The following is a 26,291-nucleotide window of genomic DNA, read 5'->3' as shown; positions in this document are numbered from 1 at the left end:
CCCCCAGGTGATTCTAATATGCAGCTAAGGTTGAGGACCTTGAGGAGCAACCACTGCTCTGAATGCATCCTCTATTGGATCATCAGGCCCCCCAAAGGGCCAGGCAGTTTTTCTTCCTGACATTTTGAAACTTCTCAAGAAAATACTATATGTGTGTGTGTGTGTGTGTGTGTGTGCGTGTATATATATATGGAACAAGTTAGATATGTGTGTGTGCGCGCGTGTGTGTGTGTGTGTGTGTATATATATATATGAAACAAGTTAGACAGGTTTCCTCTCAAGTCGGTAGATTCAGTTCGGTTGTTTAAAACTCAACAGTAGAGAATTGTGCTTTCAACCAAAATCAACTTCCAGACACATGGGTATTGTTTAAACTTTATTTTCCATACATATAAGGAGTGAAGTACTCTACCAAGTAGTTGAAAACGGTATCCATTTCAAAGTCATAAGTAATGAGGTGAGATTTTTTAATATTTTCTCTGTGTCCCTGCAAGTTATTCATCCCTTGATATGTACTTTACTTAATACATACCTCTTATTTTACTTTTTCTTATAATATGAAGCCAACTTCACATCCTGGAATTGTGAAATCGCTGTAGCAAGGATAGGATGATATGAGCAAGAGATTTAAAAAATTTTTTCAGATTATCAATTTTCAAAAGTAAGAGGATATGGAAGTGCAGTACCAGCGTGGAGAGAAGTTTGGAATTTTGAAAGAATTGTGGATTAATCAGGTGTCTAGAATTACTCATAACTCTCAGCTTCCTTACTGGATATTTCATTATCAAGGAAGAAAGCTCATTTAGAAATTCAGGAATGCAAAGGCCGGGCATGGTGGCTCACGCCTGTAATCCTAGCACTTTGGGAGGCTGAGGCAGATGGATCACCTGAGGTTAGGAGTTCGAGACCAGCCCGGCCAACACAGTGAAACCCTGTCTCTACTAAAAATATAAAAATTAGCCGGGTGTGGTGGCGGGCACCTGTAATCCCACCTACATGGGAGGCTGAGGCAGGAGAATTGCTTGAACCGGGGAGGTAGAGGTTGCAGTGAGCCACGATCGCGCCATTGCACTCCAGCCTGGGCGACAAGAGCAAAACTCAGTCTCAAAAAAAAAAAAAAAAAAGGAAATTCAGGAGTGCAGACTGAGTTGGGAATATAAATTAGAGAATCCTCACCTTAAAATTTACAGACCAGTTATAAACATAGATGACATTATCCAGGGAGCAAATGTTGGATAAGAGAAGAAAGGAGTTGAGGAAGAAACCCAATAAAAGGTACAAAAAAACACTACAAAATAAATTTAAAAACAGAGAATCTCAAAAAGGAAGATGTGGTCAACAGTGTCCAAGCTTTTTGTGGGATCAAGTAAGACTGAGAGCCCAAAGGGACACTGGACAATTTGTCTCAAAGGACAGCTTAAAGAGCACAAGCTCATAACACAATGTCATTTTGGAGTTAGAACTACTAATACCTGCATCAAAAATATTAAATATAGTCAACATAGTGTTCCAATATATTTAATAATGGAACTGAACTGTTCTTTTGATATTTTGATCAACTGGGCAAGTGATTAAGATGTCTGGAACTAAAAATGACTAGCCCCGTAGAGATCCATCCCAAGATGATTTTAGGTCAACTACTAAGTAGGTTAAACTAACTGATAAACCTAACTCCGAAATTGAATGTAAACTGACAAGACAGCTCGTGATAGAGTGGAATTAACTATTTTGGGCTATTAATGACTTATCCATTGAATTTCAGAACGAATTTTGGCTACAGCACATGAAAATATTTCCAAAGGACTGCTAAATCAAACATGCTCAGTTTACCTAGTTGTACTGAGTTCTTTTTGCTTTCCACAGACATTGCAAGAGGCCAAAACTAACACTAGGCTTGATAGTGAAAAGAGAAAGAATATAAGAAATTTGCAAGGGAAGATGGTGCAGGAGGAATTATGGAGGTAAGAAGGCATGTGCTAGAGTTGCAGGAAAATATAGAACAGCTCTATTCATGAGCCAAGCCAAGGCCAATCACATGACAATAAAAAAGGCTGATGGCACATGCACACACTACACACACACACACACACACACGCACGCACGCACGCTCTTGAAGCAGGCAAAAGTCCACAATCTCACTGGAAAACACCGGTTGACTCTGTTTGACTTTAGCACCTGATCATTGACTAGGTTCAAAAGTCAAATACTTTTCCTGTCCATAATCATTTGGTCTTCTTAATAAGTAAAATATCCATTTTCCAGCTCTGAACTCAAGGGGATTTTCTGTATATAGTTGCAACATAATGCCATCTCCAGAGAAAGTAGCATGGGAATGAGAAGCAAAGAAATGCATTAAAACATGTGCATTCTGGTCCAGTGAGCAAAATGCACCAAGAACCTACCTAAGCAAACACTGGCAAGAAAGTCTGTGGCTGGTAATTGCTTCCAACTATTGGCAGGAAGAAATTGAAAGAAGTGCAAAGTGTTGGGGGTTCCATCTCCTGTATTTTTTTTCTAAAAATTCTTCTGTCTCCAAGCCTAGCTTTTAGTAGGCTGCCACCATCACTCCTTGGTTGGTTTGCTATGGTTTTGTCATGATGATGAATCTGAAACCTGAGAGGTCATTTCTTTTCTTTTTTTCTTTCTTTTTTTTTTTTTTGGTGAATGATCTGATGATCAGGCTTTACCTTCTGGAACTGATGGTCACAGAATGAGCCCTACAGCCCATAGCAACATGGCAGCAGGCATAGCCAGGTATTCCAGGTTCATATCCATGAGCCAGTATGAAGTGTCTGCTTTTAAAGCCACTCACAAAACTTCCAATAGAGTGTATGTGTGCTCTGTGTGTGTGCACACGCTTTGGATGACCTTCTCCCGCTTCTGTTACTGAGAGAAGATAAAGCTTTAATAACTTTAAACACCATATTTGCAGTAAATACTCATGAGCCTAGCATAGAATTGTCAGCCTTTCCCTACACATAGATTGGAGTCACATTTCGTTGATCTGCCTTTTAAGGAAGCACTGTTGTTCTGTATTTGACACTACAACTTTTAAGTCTTGGAGTATTTGGCCTTTCCATGTTCTGATTTAGATGAATCCCCATGAGCTTAGGCAGTTCACCTCTTATTCAGGTATAGGTTAGCCTCATGATTGCTATTGCTTTGTGTTTTAATGCCATATGCCTTTCTTGACTGCAGTTACTAAAAATACTTATTAAATACCTGCTTTATGCAAGGCACTTTGAGAAGGGTGCTAAAAATGTATAAAACATGATTCTTGCTTTCAAGAAACAGATGCCATAATATGGGAGATAATACACAAATAACAGCAATAGAGCAATATGTGATAAATAACTGGAACAACCACAGAGATTTCGGAGGCATTAAAGAGCTCCTTCTCGTTAACTCCCATGACGGAAGAGTGTAGCATTTGAGCTGACATTGAGGGACAGATAAGTGGGGTCACGGTAAAAATGGAGAGGAGGAAAGAACCACTTAAGGAAAAACATAATCAAAGAGGGCAAGAGTATATAAAATGAAGTTAAAAGAAACAAAAAGAAAACTTTGCTGATATTCTTTATGCTTCCTGGCATCAGCACCTTCCCTCAATTTCTGACCCCATGTGACTGGTCCTGAGAGCATCACACAAAAATAGTGCCCTGGAAAAATGGAACATGAGTCGCCTGCACCCCCAGAGGGGAGAACAGTGGGGCCTTCGCTTGGCCCTGTCTTTCCAGCATTCTGTGATTCAAGGCAGTTTACTTGTAACTGACTAGGTAAATGGATTTACCAGTGGTAGACCTTATCTAGTTTAAACATCATGAAATAGACCTGTACCGAGAAGGATTTCTGCAGAAGCTGCAAGCAGAGGTAACACTAATAATGCAAACCCAAGACAATGCTGACACACACGGAGCGGACACTAATGCTTGTGAACGCAGACCAGTGCGTCCTTAACCTCACACTTTACGTGTTCCTTTCAGCAGAGGTGAGTTTCCAGCAGAGAGGGGCAATCTCACTGCTTTTCAGAAGAAACTCATGAGTGGACAGATCTTTTGGAGAGTGGCACCATTTTTTTGTTATTTTGTTGGTGGAAAAGATGGAAACATGTAACCTATCAGGACTATCATATCTTCACACTCCACCTTGGAAACATTTTCTAATGTATTTAAAAATCTCCCCAGTGAAGAATTTCAGTAGGTTTTGAAACTATTTATTTAAAATGTAAAATTGAAACACCTTGGGATTACTTTGAACTGGAACAACTGATTGACATCAGGACAGACAATTTTTGATACAATTTTCTAGGCAAATTGCATCAAAAAATTGTGCATGGTTAGTGGGGCAGATTTAATATATTAGTACTGTGCTTCCACCAGTCAAGCCAACGATGTGTTTCTTTGTATATCTTTGGAATTAAAAAAATTAAGTGGGGCTGAGTGGGGTGGCTCACGCCTGTAATCCCAGCACTTTGGGAGGCCAAGGCGGGTGGATTACCTGAGGTCAGGAGTTCGAGACCAGCCTGACCAACATGCAGAAACCCCGTCTCTACTAAAAAAGCACAAAATTAGCCGGGCGTAGTGGCGCATGCCTGTAATCCCAGCTACGTGGGAGGCTGAGGCAGCAGAACTGCTTGAACCCAGGAGGTGGATGTTGCAATGAGCCAAGATCATGCCATTGCACTCCAGCCTGGGCAACAAGAGCAAAACTCCGCCCCAAAAATAAATAAACAAATAAATAAGCTATGACTGTCATTTAAAACTAAATGCCAGAATAAACTGAACTTAGAACCAGACCTTCACATTATCTATTACAATGTGTTGAGCCAAGATTTTTCAAAAATAATTAGTTTTGTGAACATTAATAAATTAAATTTAACATTACTTTAAATATCTTTGTTTTATTGTCATTCTATCCTTTTAAGTTTTTGTTCATTGTGTTTTGTAATGTCTACAAACATTTAAATAACACTACATGTAATTTATAAATGATTATACATATACGTATAAATGTATATGTATACATGCATATATGTATACGCATACATACATATGTATACGTATACATATAAATGTATATGTATATATCAGTGTTAGTGGTGTATGCTACATTTTTAAAATTGATTGTAGTATAGTATGAAAAGACATTTAGAAACCATTGGCTTAGATCATGGATCACCAAACTTTTTTGTAAACAGTCAGATAGTATATATTTTCAAATTTGTGAGCCATACAGCTTCTGTCATAATAACTGAGCTCTGGCACTGAAGTGCAAAACAGCCATAGATGATAGAGGTGTGGTTGTATTCCTATAAAACTTTATTTGCAAAAACAGAGTGAGCTGGCTTTGGCCTGCAGGTCATAGTTTGCCAGTCCCTGGCTCAGATGACTGAAGCTCTTTGTTAATCTCCAGGGCACCCTAAGAAAGCTTCCTATTGTAGAAAGAAAACAGGTATAGGAACTTGAAGACCTGGGTCAATCCTGATTTTGTAATTACTTGTATGAGTCACTTCTCCTCTTAGATCCCAGGTTGCCAAGTATAAAATATAAAGCTTGAATTCGAAATAACCTCAAAATTCCTTCTAGTTTCATTAATCTATCATCTTAGATGCTCACTACCTTGCCATGATTTCAGCTGGGCTCTGAATAGAAGCAGAATAAGTGAAAATCCAATTTAATACAAGGTGGGCAAGGTGAGTTCAAGAGAGTGGAAAAGGTGACAAGCATCAAAAAGGACAGAAATTCCATTCTGAAAAATGGAAAGTCACAGCTTACAGCTCTTGAGGAGTCCTCCATGGTGCTACTGTTCTAAATGACTGTGGGACTTGCTGAACTGAAGTCTCCTCTTGCAGCTAAGATGGATGGGGTCCTTGATATGGGGTAGCTGGCCCTAATTTCTTTTATTTCTTGGGGAAAGCTGCAGAGTGAGATGAAACACCTGGAGTGGAGATTGAAACTGGAAAATGTGTGCTGCCCTTCCGGGGCTCCCTTCCACAGGGCCACAGCCTTTGGAAGGAGCTTATACTTTGCTAAATGATTGGTCTGCTCTTCTCAGTTCTTCAAAGCCATCTTTCTGTATGTGCCAAGCATGATTGGCACCTCACTAATGTCCTTCATGCCTTCCAAGCCCTAGCCAGATGGAATAGTGTGCTTTTCCATAACCATGTTTCCCGATTCTGCAACCTTGCTATTTGAGCTTTCTGTATGTGGAAAGGTCCTCTTTCATCCCCCCAGCTCCCAGTCCTGGCCATCCCAAAAGAGCCAGCTTGAATACTACTTTCTTTATGAAGCCTCCTCTGTTCCCTTGGCTGGAATTGCCTTCTTCCTCCTCTAAACTTTAAATCACTTTATCTATAAGTCTTCTCTAATATTTACCACATTGTACCTATTATCACATTCTTAACAGGTCTTAACATCCCTACAGATTATGGACTCCTCTCAGGGGTTGAATTCATCTTGGCTTCTGCCCTCAGTGGCTTGAATGGAGTAAATGTTCAATAAATGTCTATTGAATGGATGTGCTAATTCCAGCCACCTGTGTGTCTGTTTCCAGGTTATAGTAGCAAGCATTACCTACCAGCATCCCACAACCGCAAGTTCACACTCCACCTTGGTATCTGGCGGATGGTTCTGAACAATGGTTTACCACCTCCTCCTCGGAACCTAGGTCCCCCATGCCGCCTCCTCGCAACCTAGGCCTCCATGCAGCCCCCTTGCTGCCCAGAGCTCACCACTCTGATGACAGTTCTGAATCGAACTGTCCTTGCCTCCAAGTCTAGGTTCCACGTAGATCGGTCAGGGAGAGGAATGTATACAAGAATAGCAACCCATAAGTCAGTGCCAGTGCTGTAACTTTGTAATTCAGAAATATGGACTTTTTTTTTTTTAAAGTCAAGTCAGTGATCTCCACCACTGAAGCAGTTCCTCCTGTATTAGGTAACAAGTTTAAGGAATTAGTGATTACATTGGTGATCTAGTCACAAGACAGCATAAGCCTTATTGGTTAGTAATCTAATCTAATGGATTAATCTAACCAATGGATTAGGATGGAGTTGCCTCGTTGGGATAGAAATCTGTTACAGGACAGACAGGAACCCTCAAGTCATTTAAGTGCTGTCGAATGTCTCTAATGCTCATGCTGCCTTTCTCAGAGTCCTGGTTCCCTGAGTCTTAAGCTGTTGGTGATTCTAACTCAATTCGCACACACAAATGTGGGTGCTTAGTTATTTAATATTATTCTGTCTGTTAAAACATTCACATTTTTATAGGGGTCTTCTATTAACCCAAAGGGAATCTTTAATCATAGAAGATTCTACTTGGTTTGGTTTGGTCAGGCTGGCTTTTTACCAAATCACAACAAATGGGTGTTTGCTTTTCCTCCTCCACGTTGAGCAGGCCCTGTGGTAAGCAACGTTTCCACTGATTTAGGAAGATGATCTATCAAGAGCAGAGCAGACTCCTTGACTTCCTTTCTCAACAGTAGGGAGATGGGACCCGTGAGCAGTGGTTGGCTGCCAAGTCCCCTGCAAGAATGAATATTCTCTCCAGTGGGCAAAGCATCCATGATTTTGTCCTTCATTTCCCATTTCCTGTCTCCACCCAAGGTTTGTCTTTCTACTTTCTGCCGCTTGTACACAAAGCTCTCCAATGCTAGCACCTGGAGTGGGGATATGAACCAACTGGATGTTAGATAGCTATGTGCAGGACCTCTGGAGTCAGGCAGGTAGGGTTCACTCCATTCTTATTAGAATGGCAGTGACTTCTTCACTAGCAGAGCTAGCAACAATGCCCCAGTGTCAGATCTATCATATATTACAGTTTCCTGTCTGAAGAAGAGATGAGGGGTACAAGAGGGAGGAACAAGATGGGAGGCAATGCCACTCGAGTGGAAAGGAGCCCTGGGAAGGAGGAAATGAATAGTAAATCTTTTTCCAATTAAGAAAAATGAGAGTGGAAGCAAAAAAGCTCCAGAGGGCACTTTTGGGGGAGGGAAAGATCGTAAAAGGCCTGTTATGAAAATCCATTACCCATAAATTTCCGCACATTAAGCAGAGCCTGTCTAGAGAGGATGCTGAGAATTCACTCAGCTGACACAAGAAATGTGACTTGATTTAGCGGCATCCACATGCCGTTTACCGTTTCCATTGGCATGTCTGCAATACCACTTTCCCTTGCAGAGAACCCCTTTAATTACTCACAGGCTTACAATCTCCATTTAAGGACATCTTGCTTTCATTTTCCAATCACTTTATGTCTTTTGTCAGATGTTTACCGATGTGATAGTAGTACCATAATTTGAAGCTCAACCACGTGAGATTATGGACTTTAGTATTGCATCACATGAACATTTCAGATTTGGGGGTGAGATCACTCTAAATATAAGACTCATCTAAAAGGAGTTCATATTTTTTACGTTTGAAGAAGACAATGGAAATTCCTCTTTCTAGGAGATTGTTTTCAGATATGAAAATAACGTGCTTGTTTATATACCTGTGGTCAGATGTCATTGCATCCAACTCAGCCAAGTAGAAATGGGGGAATATCCTGACATCCTGCTCTGGAGCAGGTGTGATTCAGTTGCATATCCAGATCCAGACCTCTATGCAAGAGAAAGAGCTAGAAAAATATAGTGCTGCCAGCCATCAACACCTGGGTCTGAAGTGTTTCCTAATGTTTTATTTTCTTTAAACGACTAAGCCCAAGGTTTATTATCCACATCTACTATGCACATTAAAGCAAGATTGTCCTTTACTAGATAATAGCAGTCAAAGAACAGCTCCAACTCAGATTTTACTTTTGATTGACAACATTTTTTAAAAGCCTAAGTTCATTGAGGATCACATTTATTTAAAATTCTTCTTTTTTTTTTCTTTTGAGATGGAGTTTTGTTCTTGTTGCCCAGACTGGAGTTCAATGGTGTGGTCTCAGCTTACTACAACCTTCACTTCCTGGGTTCAAGAGATTCTCCTGCCTCAGCATCTTGAGTAGCTGGGATTACAGGTGCACGCCACCATGCCCAGCTAAATTTTTTTGTATTTTTAGTAGAGACAGGTTTCACCATGTTGGCCAGGCTGGTCTCAAACTCCTGACCTCAGGTGATCCACCTGCCTTGGTCTCCCAAAGTGCTGGGATTACAGGTATGAGCTACCACACCAGGCCTATTTAAAATTCTTACTCGTTATTTTAAGACTCTTATAAACAAAGAATTCTAGGTTGGGGATGAAGAAAAGGTAAAGTTCATGAAAACCCAGGTAGTAACTGGGCTTATCTTTTTTAGTCACATTTATACCAGTTGAATCTTAAATAATGACGGAAAGAGAGGAAGGAGCTTGGTTATTTTATTTTAATTATCTTCCTGGCCACTTAAGCATTCATAATCCCTTTTCATTCATTTCCCCTAAAGTTTAATTCAAGTAACTAAGTCAGGAGCAATAGATACCTTCTCCACCATCAACCCTGTCTCTCCTTACATATTCTTTGTAAACATTTATAAATTAAAAAGTGAATGTTTGTATCTGAGCAAGCTTATTGATTTAATAGGTTGGGGTAGATGGGGTGGTGCAAATTCTGTCCCTGTTTGTGACAAGATGAATAGATTTTAGTTTATCTTAGGAAACTGTCATGGAATTATCCTTCCAAAATCCGTATTTACTGGGGTTGGCAGATGCATTATTTCTTTCAGAAATAAATGTGAGAAAAAGGGGAACTCAATAAAAGACAAATCCAGTTTCTGTTCATTTTATTTGTACTGAATATCACAAACAATTTCTGGACGTTTTAAAAGAAAATGCACCAATTGAAAAAGAAATTAAACATTTATCTCACAAATTATAATCTCAAGAAATGTTTGGAAAAGCTTGTGCTTCCTCTGTTGTTATAAACTACAGCTATTCATATAAACATAGATGAATCTCAAAAACATAATGTCGAATGAAAGAATCTCAGAATACATGCAGTATTGTTATGTATAGTTTTTTTAAAGGCAACACTGAAAAATACATTGTTTAGTGATGCATACCATGCCGGTAAAACTACAAAGAAAAGCAAGAGAATAATTCAGAGATCCTAAAATTCAGGCTAGTGCTTATTTGGAGGCATTTAAAAAGAGATAGGTATGCGATTGAAGAGGAGCACATAAGGATCCCTAACAACTGGTGCTGTTTAAATTGGGTGGTAGGCACATGGTTATGTGTCTGATTATTCTTTAAAGTAGTTTTGTACACAGCTAGGCATGGTGGCTCATGCCTGTAACCCAGAACTTTGGGAGGCCAAGGCAGGCAGATTGCTTGAGCTCAGGAGTTCGAGACCAGCCTGGGCAACATGGGGAGACCCTGTCTCTGCAAAAAATACAAAAATTAGCCAGATGTGGTGGCACACACCTGTAGTCCCAGCTACTTGGGAGGCTGAGGTGGTCAGATCACCCCCAGGAGGTCGAGGCTGCAGTGAGCCAAGATTGTACCAGTGCACTCCAGCTGGGTTACAGAGGAGACCTTGTCTCAATAAATAAATAAATAATAGTAATAAAACAAAGTAGTTATGTACTACACATTCATTTGTAGGTACAATATAAGTCATGATAAAAGTCTTTTTAGCTTGAAATAATAAACCCAAACAATTAGAATCCATCATTTTAAAATGTCCTGTGAATATGTGCATAGATTCAGAAATGAGCCTGTAAGCTTGGGGATCTGCCTGCCCTGGAGCAGGACCATTCTAAGAACTGTCCTTTTATAACTCAGAGTCAGAATCAGAACTCTCAGTACTCCCTGGGTGCCTTCTAACCATGCAGGACCAACCAGACCTGATCCGTTTGTTGGACAGGATGTTCCAGTCATAATGATGCTAAGTACCAGACTGCTATGGTATGTGTAGACACAAGAAGAGGATTTTATGTCGCTGTGTACTCTGTTCTGCAGCACGTTTCCCCTGTTAGGGTCTGTAATTATAGAAACTCATCCAATTATGGGATGTCACCATTGTATAAAGCAAATGTTGGGCTGGTGATGACAACTTGTGAGTACATACATAAGAACACTAAAGCTTCCAAGTACACAGTGTTTTATTATTGAGAACCCAAGTATGGTTGGTATGCAAACTTTAGTGACTCTCAAATTATGTCTATGTATGGGGAGATGGGGTGGGAGAATGGGGAATAAATGAAGTGGGAAATGCTTTGCTTCCTGAGTAACTGTCTTCCAAGTAATATATCCCCTTGCGTGCTCTCACCCCAGGAAAAGGCATAACACTGATACAGCAATGAACCCCACAATGAAATAATACAGCACATTTCCATGAACATTTTTTTTTCTTCTAAACCAAGAAGGCTTTCTTTCATTCTCTATTATATTAATAACAGACCAATTGACTATGGACTACTTACTAATCAATGTCTAAACATATTCTGATATGAAAAATATTTTTATTTTCCTGATTTTTTTTCCTCCATAATTTTTAATGCCTGCCTTTTAAGGAATCCAAGGAAAAAAATTCAGAGTTGGATTTTATGTGAATTAAACGAAACCACAACATTTTGCAGACACCACATATAAACAAAATCATATTTAAGAGCCTGGAATGTTTCTATAAACTTCTTTTAACTTTCAAACATACAGTAAATCTGCAAGGCAAATATGACTCATTTCAGTAGCTCAGGATTTTCCCTCCTGATCACAGTATGGTCTGAGATTTTGCTAAGAATGTTTGAGCAATTTATAGAGCTAGCTACTTGGATATGTTTGGAGAATGTACTTGCATTTCATGCTATGAAATAAAATCCCTGGGGGTTTTGGTATATGAAAAAGAATAATGAAAGTATGTGTGAGTCATTTTGCCTCCAAATAATTGATAAGCATGTTTCCAACCTACATGAGGTTTTAACTTTTTAAGTTGGATCCCATATTAAGACCCAGGTTCAGACAATGCCATTAGCAGAACCAATAATGATGGGAATCAAATAAAAGTAATTGACTAAGAAGTCATCCTTTTTTGAGGCTGTGAGCCCCAGGCATTCTTCTTCGGGGTGTGGCCTTTATGGGGAGTGTATAGCTGCAGAAAGCTGGGGACAGGATAGTGTCCTGGATTGAGTATCTCAGTTACCAGCCTGAAATCTCCATCGCTCAACACCGCTGTCTCTCAAACGACTCCTTATATGAAAGTGCAGAGACAGTGGAATGCAGAAAGATTAGAGCTGATCTTGGGGTCCAGTCAACTGTCTACTGGCCAGTAAGTTACTATGAATTCACAAATGGTGAACTTCAATAGCATTCCTTCTGTGAGTGAATTTATTTGATCTGTTGGAATTTCGGGTGCAGAGTTCTTTTTCAAAATATAGGAATATGGCAGAAACAATTAAGGAAAACAGACTTGGAAACTTTGATCTGAATAGAGTCCTCTTTAAGTCTTTTATAACTGGGCTTCACTACAATACTTGGAGCCTTTTGTTTTCTCTGAGGCTTTTTCTCACTTAACCTGTGGGCCTGCATCTGTGTCTGCATTTGTGTGTGTGCTTATCAAGCACAGGGAATATTGAAGAACACAAAAAAGGTTGAAGGTGACAGTTCAAAGTCTATCCACTGGCACACTTGTAATCTCTTTCAATACAGCAATGGTTCTCTAGCGGTGAAGATTTTGAAAGGGATTCCCAAATTCATGTCCACACCAAGTATTTTCTGTAGTCTGATGCATAGTTGTCTCATGTATGACTGTTTTTCAAATAAGCATATATGCACTGGTTTATAAAATACAGATTTCTTTTTATGCGCTATTGAATTTATAGATATTTTAGAAAACACTTTATCAATAGATAAGAAAAGTATAAGCAATTGTCATGAGATCTTAATTTTTTCTTAATATTTTAAAAGGATCCTCATTCTTAAAATGTTAGAAACTATTGCAATACAAGATACAGAAGATTACATCTTTTCTCTAATCTTACCAGTTAGCAGTGGACTATCTTAGTGTATGTTGACCCAGCTTGGCTATTTGAAATGACAAAGCTTGGGAATGTAAATTAGAACAACTCCTGTGGTCGGGCGCAGTGGCTCACGCCTGTAATCCCAGCACTTTGGGAGGCCGAGGCAGGCAGATCACCTGAGGTCAGGAGTTCGAGACCAGTCTGGCTAACATGGTGAAACCCTCTCTTTACTAAAAATACAAAAATTAATTGGGCATGGTGGCAGAAGCCTCTATTCCCACCTACTCAGGAGGCTGAGACATGAGAATCACCTGAACCGGGAGGTAGAGGTTGCAGTGAGCCGAGATTGGGCCACTGTACTTCAGTGAGATTCTGTCTCAAAAAAAAAAAAAGAAAGAAAGAAAAAAGAAAAACAAACAAACAAAAAACTGCTGTGCAGAATAATTTGATCTGATCTTTAAAATTTTAAATTTAAATGAACATATACGATTTCACGTCTCAATATCTACCCTAAAGAATTACTTGCATTGTGCAATAGGGGAAAAAAATGAAAGAGCCCAAAATGTCTTTCTATAGAATGGTTAAACTGTGGTATCCTATTACATAAATGATGAAAATAAAGGTATGCCCTACTGAACTGATTTTGACAAGTCCTCAAACACATTATTAAATTTTTTTTACATGGCAAAATGACTATATTATATATCCCACAAATGTAAAAAACACAGCATTGCAATATGCAAATCCAAACTTGATTAACTATTTGGTTATCTAGGTAATTACTCAGAGTAGTACTGTGATTATCAACATAAAATAAGTAAATATTTGTACTCTCTATAGACTTAAACTGTTCTTTTTCATTCTCTCTGAGTCTTTAATGTGCCTAAACATGTAATAAAATCGGCACCCTCCCCATAAAAATGTCTATTATTTTTTCCCTGATATAATTTTTAACATGACTTCCTGATAAGAGGTCTTGTTTTGTTAATAAAATACTATTGCCATGATTTTACTTGAATCTTTAAGGATGATGTCCTATAATCTCAAACCAGAAGATACCAAAATGGAGGAAAGATAAAATGAAGGGAATAAGAGCAACATTCTTTAAACTACGGGGAACACAGAGTAAAAATCAAACAAAACTATCTATACTATAGTTGAGATGATAATAAGAATTTTGCCAGTGTTGCAGAAGTTTTGAGAAATATTTGATAGGGAAGCTGGGGTGGGGGAACACTGGGGCAAGAGGACAACTCGTGCCTTGCTCCGGTGTCTTGCTAAGGAAGCTTCTGCAAGTTCCTCTGTCTCTCGTCTGGCATACTTTTAGACCCTGGCCCATCCAAATGTAATAACATCTCAATGATCTCCTCATTTGCCATGTCTGCAAGACTTTAATTTATTTGAACTTTCTATCTAAAAGGCACAAACTGTAACATGGTTATCTTGTTACTTAAATACACTGAGGCAGCAGGGCCTGGTGTTAAAGACCTAAAATATCTGTGGTGTAAAAGCCACAGCATTTGAAGAGCGCTTTCCCATGGCATATATGTTTTTTTCTTATCTTGTAACACCAGGGCCCTTAAGCAGTGGTTCCAGGAATGGAAGAAAAGCCAGTCCTCTCTACTTTTTCATACTCACACAATCGAATAACATCATGTGATTATGATGGACTTTTACAATTCTTTGCATTTATTCGTCAGTGTGTGAACACACACACACACACACACACACACACACACACACACAAGATTATGTCTCTTTCTCCCAAATATCCAGTGAGCCATGTTGCTGTCAACTGGCCTTGCTGCAGAAAGGTCGACTGTACGTTTCTCCAAGTGTTTGTGCCAAAAGATGAGCAAAAGCACTTACCAAGTAACAAAGTAGAATACTCCACAATAAACCTTCTTCCAACCAGCATAGGTGGGAAGTTCATGGATTCTGGTCAAACAAACATTTTATTTCATAGAGAATTACTTTATAGATCATTTGTGGACTACCAGTTTAAAAAAAAATAGATCCACAATAAACTCTATTAAACATAATTCAGTCATTCTCAGATGATTCAGATAAACTTCAGTATCCCACACTGCTTCTGAATCATCTGGGAACATCAGTGGCTTTGTTCTGTAGCATATGGCAGACAGGTTAATACTGGCATCTGCTGAATTTTCACAGAAGGAACAAATGGATTATTATGCTTTTATTACAATCCAGTGGTTGGTTAGGTATGATTTTTACTAGTCAGCAGCATTTCAAAGACATTTAAATCTGGCGTGTGGAAAATCAGAAATGTCAACATTTTGTCTTTCACTGAAGCATGAAGCAGGCCCTGTGCTATCATTTGATATAATAAGGATCCTGTGTACTTGTCTTTTTGAATAAATTCTGCTTTGTGGTGAAATTAGCTTTCATGCATTACTGGTGTTAAATTGACAATTTGTCGATGATTATCAAAAGCCTGTAAAACTAGCATACTCTTAAACTCAGAAATTAAACTCAGAAATTCTAACTTCTGAGAAGTTTTCCTAAGTGAATAATTGAACAAGTGATTAAAGTGAGTCTATAATAATGTCCTTAGCAGCATTGTTTATAAGAAGATATAAAGTTGAAAACAATCTCAAATGTGCCTCAGTAGAAAATTGGTTAGACCGTAGTAGATCCATGTAATCATTATGTATGTGTATACCTAAGTGGAATACTGTGTTGCTATTGAAATTATATATTGCTAATATGTTAAAAAAAGTCATAAACAAGGTAAATTAAAGAAATCGTGTATGAAATGATATGTATGACATAATCCTATTTTATTAAGAAGGAAAATGTCTGTGCATGCACAGGAAAATGGTAGAATATATCACATACTCATCATGTTCAAATCTGGGTGGTATGATTCTAGGGAGTGGCTTTTAATTTCTCCTTTATACATTTTGAATTGTTGGATTTTTAAAAAATTTTTATATGTGTTTTGCTTTTAAAATCCAAAAGAATGAACAATTGAGAGTTTTTTTTTTCAATTTTGAAAGAAAAGATAATAAACCTGTGGTGTTAGTAGGATGGGAAAGTCACCACGAGGGAGAGGCCTAAAAGCTAAGAAATGACTGTTTTGCATGCCTAAGGCGAATGTAGGGAGCCTCGAAGTTGAAGAATTTCCACCCTATCAGGTCATTTGGCATGGACACAATTTTACCTATAAAGTCAACTGATATGTTCTTGAACCAGCAACTGGACATGTTATGATTGAAAATGCCATGAAACCATTTTAGCTCTTGTTTTTGTTCTTAACTTTATAAACAATCTTAATATCTTTCTTTATCAGTAGTCATTAAAAGATCCTTAGAAATTTTGCCCTGTGATATGGTTAGGCTTTATGTCCCTACCCAAATCTCATCTTGAATTGTACTCCCCGTAATCTCCACGTGTCAAGGGAGAGACCAGGTGGAGGTGATTGAATCATGGGGCAGTTTCCCCCATGCTGTTCTCATGATAGTGAGTTCTCACAAGATCTGATGGTTTTATAAGGGACTCTTCCTTCTTCATTTGGCACTTCTTCCTGCCATCTAGTGAAGAAGGTGCCTTGCTTCCCCTTCACCTTCTACCATAATTGTAAGTTTCCTGAGGCCTCCCCAGCCATGCTGAACTGTGAGTCAATTAAACCTCTTTCCTTTATAAGTTACCCAGTCTCGGGCAGTTCTTTATAGCAGTGTGAAATGGACTAATACACTCTAGTAGCTGTGTATCCTAGAAAAGGGGCTCCAAATGGAGAATGATTGCCTATAAACTTTAAGCTGTACCGAGCGAGAAGAGTCAGAAGAGACAGTGGAGATGATCGGTTGTTCAGGTCGCTCCACTGAGAAATCAAAGATGAAGAGAGGTTACATGTGATGTGGCCGATGTGGCAAATCTAGTTCATGTCAGAGCTAACAGCCAGCAATATCCAGCCATGAAGCCCAGTGGGTAGGTGAAAGGAGAAAGATGGTAACTTCTCAAAATAGTGGGAAATTAAGGACTTAAGGTTATATTCCATTAAGGGGACGGAGGAATTTTGTTTTTAGGATAGGTGTATAAGTTCGTTTTCACACTGCTGTAAAGAACTGACTGAGATGGGTAATTTATAAAGAAAAGAGGTTTAATTGACTCACAGTTCTGCATGGCTGGGGAGGCCTCAGGAAACTTACAATCACAGAGGAAGGGGAAGCAGGCACCTTCTTTACAAAGCGGCAGAAGAGAGAAGAGTGAGGGAAGCAGGAACTTGCCAAACACTTATAAAAAACATCAGATCTTGTGAGAATTCACTCACTGTCATGAGCACAGCATGAGGGAACCACCCCCGTGATCCAATCAGCTCCCACCACATTCCTGCTTCAACACCTAACACCTGGGGATTACAATGCAAGATGAGATTTGAGTAGGGACACAAAGCCTAACCCTATCAATTGGGATATCCCATATGGAGTTTTGTGCCTCTTGCTTGTCTTGGAAAAAGAAGGCCCCAAGTAATCATCATGACCTCATGACTGATCCAGATATGTAAAAAAGCAAATTGAGACTTCCTGTTTTGATTAGTTTGGGAAGCAGTTATTAAGGATTGATTCTCCCTGTTGTGGTTAAAGCTGTCTACCAAGAAATAAGCCAAATGAATATTAGGCCAAGAATCTGAAGGGTGAAGCCAAACCACTGGGAAGGGCTTTCTACTGCAACTACAATGTGATTGAATTAGAAAGGAACATTCGAACCATGTCATGTTGTCACCTCAAATTCAACAAGTCTAAAATTGAACTCATCTTTCCTCACGAAGCGGCTCCTTAACTGAACTTTCCTAACAACAGGAAGACACTGCAGTGCAGAATGCTTTGCCACGAGATATCTGTCTATTATTTCATTTGATTATCACACACAAGAAAATTTAACTCTAAAATTTAACTTTAAAAGATTAATCAAAGGGCTGCAGATTAGTAAGAGACCAATTCTAAAACCCAAGTTTTCTGAATCCTAATCTAGTCATCCATTATCAACTATATCACACTGCCCCCCGTCCATATTTGTGAAGTAAACCAGCCCATTTTATAGAATTACTAAGTGACACTTTATTTGTATTGGCTTTTGAGGACTGCACATGAGCAGATTTTGGTAAACATGAAGTCAGATTTTCTCAAGTAGCAAAGAAGAAACCAACCAACCTTCGGAATCATTAATCCTGTTTTTTTATGAGCTACCTCAGTGAAAAAAACATTCATAGCATTCTTATTATTGAAGTCAAAAGATGACACAGATGAAATAAAGTACTGACTCTAAGCCTAAAAATGCCTAGTTTATAACTCTAACATGAGCACACCATCATCAGTTATATTAGGTTAATATATGGTATAAGTGGTATGGTTCTACTGTTTTGTTTTAATTTGCCAATTATTTTGGCTTTGCAATGATGTAAGAATTATAAGCATGTTCTAGAGAAATGCCATACAACATTGTACCTATAGTTAACAATGTGGTTAACAATTTTTACAATTTTAAAGTGTATTGTACACTTTAAAATATGCCAACAGGGTGGATTTCATGTTAAGTGTTCTTACCACAATTTTAAAAAGAATTATTAGCATGAAATGTTTACATATCTGGATTTCTATTTTGTAGATATGTAAGTAACATTGTAATAAAAACACTGTAATTCTCCAGTACAAAAAGCAGCTTGCTACACAATGCAGCCCCACACCCATACCCAACCCATTGACCCGTCGAGTCAGCACCCATCCTTTCTCGGCACTCTGTATCTCAGTACACATTCTGCCTTCAAAAATAGCTAAGTCAAACAAGTTCAAAATAGCTATTTCCTCTTGAGTTTGAGCATCTGCAGTTCCCCAGCCCCAATTCTTTATTTGGAAATAAGTATTAGGAGAAACATACCTAGCATAGTGATATTGATTTGTAATTTCCTCAAATAGACATTCACTTTAGATGACTACAAAAGCTAAATAGAATTCAGGAGCTCGAGACCAGCCTGGGCAACATAGTGAAACCCCATCTCTTAAAAAAAAAAAAAAATACTAAAGTTAGCTGGGTGTGGTAGTGTGCACCTGTAGTCCCAGCTACTCAGGAGGCTACGGTGGGAGAATTGCTTGAGCCTGGGAGGTCAAGGCTGTGGTGAGCTGTGATCACATTACTGCATTCTGGCCTGTGTGACAGAGTTAGACTCTGTCTTAAAAAAAAAAAGAGCTAAGTAATATATACACATGTGAATTCCTCTGTGTCTCTTCTGCCTTCCTCAGCCCATTGACTTCTATCTAAATACACACCTGTGGGCCATTGTGATGTGCCCAGCATGGCAGTGGTATGATACTAAGGCATGTTTTAGAGCAAAAGAGGGGGGCCTTAAAGGGAGCTGCCACCCCTTCAAAATGCATTGATTCTGAAGCATCCTACCAATTGTCACTAACACCTTCTCTCTCCAGTGAAAAGGAACTGGAGGGAAAAACAAAATCCCAGCAAAGAAGATATCCTACTCCCAATTTTAATAATACTTATTACCGAATATAATATTTAATTTTAATAATATTTATTATAATATTATGTTTATTATAATTATTAAATAAATTTAATAATTTTGGCTTATTAGCACCAGCCTCGGTTTGGTAGTGTAACTTGATTCTTTTCTGATCTTCGTGACAGTGTCTACACAAATAATTCATGCAACATGCTGTATCTTTTGAAGTAAGCGTTTTGATTATTTTTGGTTCAATACTTTGAGTCCCTTCTTCTAAATCTTACATGCTGGTTATCAGCTTTGTAAAGAATTCCTAACCCAAGGCCAGGCCTGGTGGCTCATGCCTGTAATCCCAGTAATTTGGGAGGCCGAGGCAGGCGGATCATGAGGTCAGGAGTTCAAGACCAGCCTGGCCAGTTTGGTGAAACCCCATCTCTACTAAAACACAAAAATTAGCTGGGCATGGTGGCACGTGCCTGTAATCCCAGCTACTTGGGAGGCTGAGGTAGGAGAATCACTTGACCCCAGGAGGCGGAGGTTGCAGTGAGCCGAGATCATGCTGCTGCACTCCAGCCCGGGTGACAGTGCGAGACTCCGTCTCAAAAAAAAAAAAAAAAAAAGGCTAACCCGCAGTTTCCAAAGGAACTTGTTTTTGTGCAGAATGTTTTAGTTTAAGTTGTTATTTGGTAATTGTAAATTATCTTCTGTAGCTATTGGATTAATGCACTTCACATAGTTAAAAGTTTGAAAGCTAGTTGACTAGGTCTCTAAACTTAAGGAACTGAACCATCCTTTTAGACGTATGTGGTTCATTAAGCAGTTAAGTTCAGAAAAGGGCTCAGGGCTGTTCCTGCCAAGAAGTTGGTGAAGACATTTGGCAAGTGGCATGCTCAAGAGGTTGTCTTTGTAATGTTGCAGAATCGCCTACCAGAGGAATGATGATGATGAAGAGGAGGCAGCCCGGGAACGGCGCCGCCGAGCCCGACAGGAACGGCTGCGGCAGAAGCAGGAGGAAGAATCCTTGGGACAGGTGACCGACCAGGTGGAGGTGAATGCCCAGAACAGGTACTCTCCTCTTTGGGACGGGGAATTTCTAACTTACGTGTTAGCCTGTCTGTTGAATGGAATTTGTCAAGCAAAGCATTCCTTTCCCGGCTCAACTCAACGCTTTTTCAATCTAACTTGTTGAATTATTTTGCAGTCATTTTAAGGCAACTAATCTGATTAGACAGGCAATCTGATTTAGACATTAGGACACGATATTCTATTTCTCTCCACCCCGTTCCCATCTCATAAACATACCCCACTTGAAGGCTTTTATTTCATTTTACAATCTAGCATTTGTTTAATTAATAACTATGGTGTGCTATATCTTTTTTATATATATATATGTATATATTTTTTCTGTTTAATTCTTTTTTAAAATTTCAATAGTTTTTGGGGAACAGGTGGGGTTTTGGTTACATGGATAAGTTCTTTAATGGTGATTTCTGATATTTTAGTGCAGTCATCACCCGAGCAGTGTACACCATACCCGATGTGTAGTATTTTATTCCTCACACCCCTCCTACATTTCTCCCTGAGTCCCCAGTGTCCATTATATCACTTTTGTACCTTTGCATCCTCATAGCTTAGCTCCCACTTATAAGTGAGAACATATGATATTTGGTTTTCCATTCCTGAGTTACTTCACTTAAAATAATGGTCTCCAACTCCATCCAGGTTGCCGTGAATTCCATTATTGTGTTCCTTTCTATGGCTGAATAGTATTCCATGGTGTGTGTGTGTGTGTGTGTGTGTGTGTGTGTGTGTGTGTGTGTGTATGGTAAGTAGCTTCTAACTGGGGAGTAGGTATAGCAAAGGGGAAATAGGTATAATTTCTAGGGTTCACTGACTGACTTTGACTCCCAATTTGACCTGACGTATATATATGAGATATATATATATATGTATGTATATATATACAACACATTTTCTTTACCCACTCATTGGTTGATGGGCATTTAAGCTGCTTCCATATTTTTGCAATTGCAAATTGTGCTTCTATAAACATGCATGTGCGAGTATATTTTGCATATAATGACTTCTTTTCCCCTGGGTAGATACCTAGTAGTGGGACTGCTGGATCAAATGTTAGTTCTACTTTTAGTTCTTTAAGGAATCTATACGGTTTTCTGGTGGGTTATTTCTTTAAATAAGAAAAAGTATTTACATTTATTCTGTAGGGTATTGCTATCCATTTTGAACTGAAGATATGTTAGTATAGTAGAGTTCTCTGTGCCTACCATTAATAGGTAACACATGAATTTTTAAAGTGGGCATGAATTGCAGATGTCTTCTCTTTTCCAGTACACAGCCTGAATCAATAGTCTCTGATCATTATAATATTCAACAAGATACAGAATTCTGCTTAATTTAATGTGGTTATTCAAACACACTTAATGAGTTTGCTATTACGTATTTTCTCACTCGGGCCCTGGTAGAAATCAGGGAAGTTGAGAATGCCTAATAGGTTCAACTTCTTCAAAGAGGGCTTTTGCAGCAGAAATAAGGTCTTATGGTTCATTATGCTAATGGTTAGTATGTGCCATTTATATTGTCATTTATATGCCCCAAGGTCTAAAAAAGATGAGGATATTTGAGGAGGAAAATGGAGAAAATAATTTTAATTTAAAACCACGGACTGATTATAATGGTTACACTATATAAGATCTCACATGTGGTTTTGGTTTTAGTTTGTTTTACTTTGTTTAATTCAATCTATTTAGAAAATTCTAAAGGGAATGGGTCCCGGCTTCCTTAACCTAAGTTTGGGAGGCTGTATTAGAAGGTTTCTGAAAGCAGTCTTGAAAATGTTGGCCGGTAGCACAGATATTGGTTACCCTTTCCCTCAGTGAGTAGCTTCTAATTGGGGAGTAGGTATAGCAAAGGGGAAATAGGTATAATTTCCGGGGTTCACTAACTGACTTTGACTCCCAATTTGACCTTTCGCTAATTGTATTTCTTCAGTTAAATGGAAATAAAAATTAATACTTTTCTCCTAAAAATGCTGCTAAACTTAAACTATGTAATAATGCATGTAAAATGCAGAGTGTCATACACATAGTAAGCACTCAATAAATTTTCACTGTTACCAGATTCTTAACACGGGAGGGCAACATAGTTATTCACTGCCTTTTCTGTTTTCAAGCTGAGAGAGAAATAATAGAAAGAGTTTTAAAAATGGCATTTTGATGCCTTTCCTGAATCTTGTTATTAATGAGTGGTCAACAGGAGCTTAAAAAGTTACTGCTGGTCTGTAGTTTTCTTGCTTTTAAAGTCTTGCTTTTCCTTGTGCTTCCCTTCTCATATTTGGCTATTATTCATTATTTCATGCTATTGATTGAATTCAAATGCTTTTTTTTTAGAAAATCATATTGAGGTTTGAGAACGTGTGATTTATCTCTGACATATTAGTTAGCCACAAGAAGAATAAGTCTTCTTGGGGCTAAACCACTCTAACTGGCATTTGATATCTACTGGTGATTGTGGTCATGATTTATAAATAGGCAAAGAAATGTTCAATACAGTTTGTTGGTTTCTTAGCATAAGAGTACTTTAATCTGGCTAGCACTTTGGAATTTTGGTGCCTTTTTAAAATTATTAGAATTCAATTGATCCAAATGCCCTCTCTATAGACTTCCCCTTCAATTATAAATTTTTTACATTTGTAGGGACATTTAATCCTTATATGTCTAATTTCATGGACGCAGTATCCTGAAGCAAAAGTAAAGGCCAAGAAAGTTTTAAAGCTAGTTTTTACTATGCTAGTTTTCGTTGTTAAATATGAAATGTGTTTTTCCAAAATTAAGTGAATTTGAACTTCGAAACGGCCAAGTTTGGTCTGAACTATGAAATTTGATGGAGTTTCTAAACATTGAAAGACAAATTCTTCCAACTCTGGTCCCAGTTCTGGTGTCACATGACTGGTTGTTTCCTGCAAGTAGAAACCAACACCCTGGCTTGGACAGTGTCCCGCATCCTGCAATAGTGAGGGAGGTGATGGACAGCAGTTTAACTTTTGGAGATTTTTTTTCCTTTTAAAAATAAATGTCAAATTTAACTGCCCTTTTTCCACTGTAGAAAAGATGGACAAGAAACCCTTTATTCATGGAAGTCTTGACAAAGAAGGTAGATTGTGTATACATTAGCTAGGGTAATGCTGGCTGCGATAAAGATTAGTACCTCCAAATTGTAAGTTTAGTGCAGTAACACTTACCATTATGCATATTTCTGTCTAGTTGGTGGAACCAGCCACCTGTCTTCTTTTCTCTTGTGGTTCTCAATCCCTAGGGCTTGGCGCTTACTGATCTACCAACAGACAGAGATAGAGAAGACAGGGAGTGCACCTCTGTTTGTTCATTGCCTTGGTTGGGTACTTTGTTTACATTTCATTGGCAGTTATTGGTCACCTGGCCCCGCCTAGGCGCAAAGAAAGGAGATGGTGCAAATTTAATCCTTGAGTGGTGATCACTCCCCCCGACTATGGAAGGAGGAGCAGGAATTGTAAGGGACACTTAGATGTCTCTTCCACTGGGGTCATTGGCATGAGTGTGGAATCTCAACACTGTAATGTACAGTTTCTTCCTCTCAAAGTACCTTGGGAGCCTTCAATCCAGATCAGGAATTCTAGATGACTTGGTGACATGTGAGAATACTACATGACATCGAAGGAATTCACTTATTATTTCAGTTTGATCCTTAAGTTTGAATTCCCCAAGTAGCAAGTCCAGAAACAAAGATTTGACTACAAGTCATTTATTTGTAAGGTGATGCTAGAAACGCTGGTGGGGGTGTGGGAAGGTGAGACAGAAAAGGGAAGGCCACCAAATAAAGGTTGCATGACCAAGCACATCACCACTGGGTATCTGGAGCTTCACTCCACGGGGAAACTCTGAGGTCCAGTGTGGAACACACACCTTGGAGTTTTCCAACTCAAAAAGTGAGGGGTGCTGAGGTATCTAAACACTTAAGGCTCATCAATTTTTGTTTGAAAACTGCTCCCAGGGGACATTAATACCTAAAGCACTTCTGGCATGGGGAGTAGACTCCAGTGCCAGAGAAAGGCTTGCACATGCTGTCAGCTGAAAGCCAGGCAGGCATGTACTAAAATGGTAACGTACTGGGGACATGGGCAGGCTTGGCACTACTGGCATCTGCTGTAGTCCTGGGTGGCACAGGCTGTATGAATGCTGCTGACTGATGAATGAGCAAGCTGTCTTTGGTGTTGTTCTTTCTGTTGTACAGTGTGCCTGACGAGGAGGCCAAGACAACCACCACAAACACTCAAGTGGAAGGGGATGATGAGGCCGCGTTCCTGGAGCGCCTGGCTCGGCGAGAGGAAAGACGCCAAAAACGCCTTCAAGAGGCTCTGGAGCGGCAGAAGGAGTTCGACCCAACAGTAACAGATGCAAGTCTGTCGCTCCCAAGCAAAAGAATGCAAAATGACACAGCAGAAAACGAAACTGCCGAGAAGGAAGAAAAACGTGAAAGTCGCCAAGAAAGATACGAGATAGAGGAAACAGAAACAGTCACCAAGTCCTACCAGAAGAATGATTGGAGGGATGCTGAAGAAAACAAGAAAGAAGACAAGGAAAAGGAGGAGGAGGAAGAAGAGAAGCCAAAGCAAGGGAGCATTGGAGAAAATCAGGTAGAGGTGATGGTGGAAGAGAAAACAACTGAAAGCCAGGAGGAAACAGTGGTAATGTCATTAAAAAATGGGCAAATCAGTTCCGAAGAGCCTAAACAAGAGGAGGAGAGGGAACAAGGTTCAGATGAGATTCCCCATCATGAAAAGATGGAAGAGGAAGACAAGGAAAGAGCTGAGGCAGAGAGGGTAAGGTTGGAAGCAGAAGAAAGAGAAAGAATTAAAGCCGAGCAAGATAAAAAGATAGCAGATGAACGAGCAAGAATTGAAGCAGAAGAAAAAGCAGCTGCCCAAGAAAGAGAAAGGAGAGAGGCAGAGGAGAGGGAAAGGATTAGGGAGGAAGAGAAAAGGGCAGCAGAGGAGAGGCAGAGGATAAAGGAGGAAGAGAAAAGGGCAGCAGAAGAGAGGCAGAGGATAAAGGAGGAAGAGAAAAGGGCAGCAGAGGAGAGGCAGAGGATAAAAGAGGAAGAGAAAAGAGCAGCAGAGGAGAGGCAGAGGATAAAGGAGGAAGAGAAAAGGGCAGCAGAGGAGAGGCAAAGGGCCAGGGCAGAGGAGGAAGAGAAGGCTAAGATAGAAGAGCAGAAACGTAACAAGCAGCTAGAAGAGAAAAAACGTGCCATGCAAGAGACAAAGATAAAAGGGGAAAAGGTAGAACAGAAAATAGAAGGGAAATGGGTAAATGAAAAGAAAGCGCAAGAAGATAAACTTCAGACAGCTGTCCTAAAGAAACAGGTACAGTAAACATTTTGCACCAAATGTGTGATGCCTGTGACTTGTGAGAAATGTAATGCACATCTGATTTGGGACTGAGGCCACATGCATATAGCTCACATGCTTGATCATTTGGCAAGCTGTTCATTTTTTCAGGCCATAGCAATACACAAGCATGCGGCAATTGATTGATGGCTGAATATTCAATCAACCAACTTTACTGGGACAGCCAGTAAATTTGGCTGTCCAAAAGACAGAGAGAAATTGATTGCTCTGTGCTTGATTGTTATGAATACCAAAAAAACCGAATTAATCCAAAGATGATAAATGTGGTGGTGGTGTGTTGGCTTCTGATTCTGCACCTGCATCTAAACTCATTCTTTTAATTATCTTTCCTCTATCCATAGGTCTGCATGAGGCAAGAGGCCCTTAACTCCTTACCTCACTCATGGGTTTGATGTTGAATTAAAAAAATGATAAGAGCTGGGGTGGGAAATAGACATG

The 26,291-nt window shown here is 39.2% G+C and overlaps 2 protein-coding genes across 12 annotated transcripts in view; one reads left to right on the top strand and one right to left on the bottom strand.

Moving 5' to 3' along the window:
* The window catches only part of LOC105471445 (uncharacterized), a 99,988-nt gene that overhangs the window by 24,165 nt on the left and 49,532 nt on the right, over window positions 1–26,291 (bottom strand). The window lies entirely within an intron of this gene.
* LOC105471446 (caldesmon 1) overlaps window positions 1–26,291 on the top strand; it is a 236,598-nt gene that overhangs the window by 173,772 nt on the left and 36,535 nt on the right. For 9 of the 11 annotated variants that reach the window (XR_011621946.1, XR_011621948.1, XR_011621949.1 and 6 more), the window contains 2 exons: window positions 20,309–20,455; window positions 24,677–25,808. Coding sequence is in view for 4 of the 11 variants with exons in the window: in XM_071094470.1 (XP_070950571.1) it covers window positions 20,309–20,455; window positions 24,677–25,808 (1,279 nt within the window). In the remaining 7 variants the exon portion in view is untranslated. The remainder of the gene's footprint in view (window positions 1–20,308; window positions 20,456–24,676; window positions 25,809–26,291) is intronic. The other 2 variants (XM_071094471.1, XM_071094472.1) reach the window with 1 other exon arrangement.

Source organism: Macaca nemestrina, chromosome 4, assembly GCF_043159975.1.
Source record: "Macaca nemestrina isolate mMacNem1 chromosome 4, mMacNem.hap1, whole genome shotgun sequence".
NCBI classification, from domain to species: Eukaryota; Metazoa; Chordata; class Mammalia; order Primates; family Cercopithecidae; genus Macaca; species Macaca nemestrina.
Note: the sequence above shows the minus strand (reverse complement) of the source record. Positions and strands in the feature narration are given on the sequence as shown.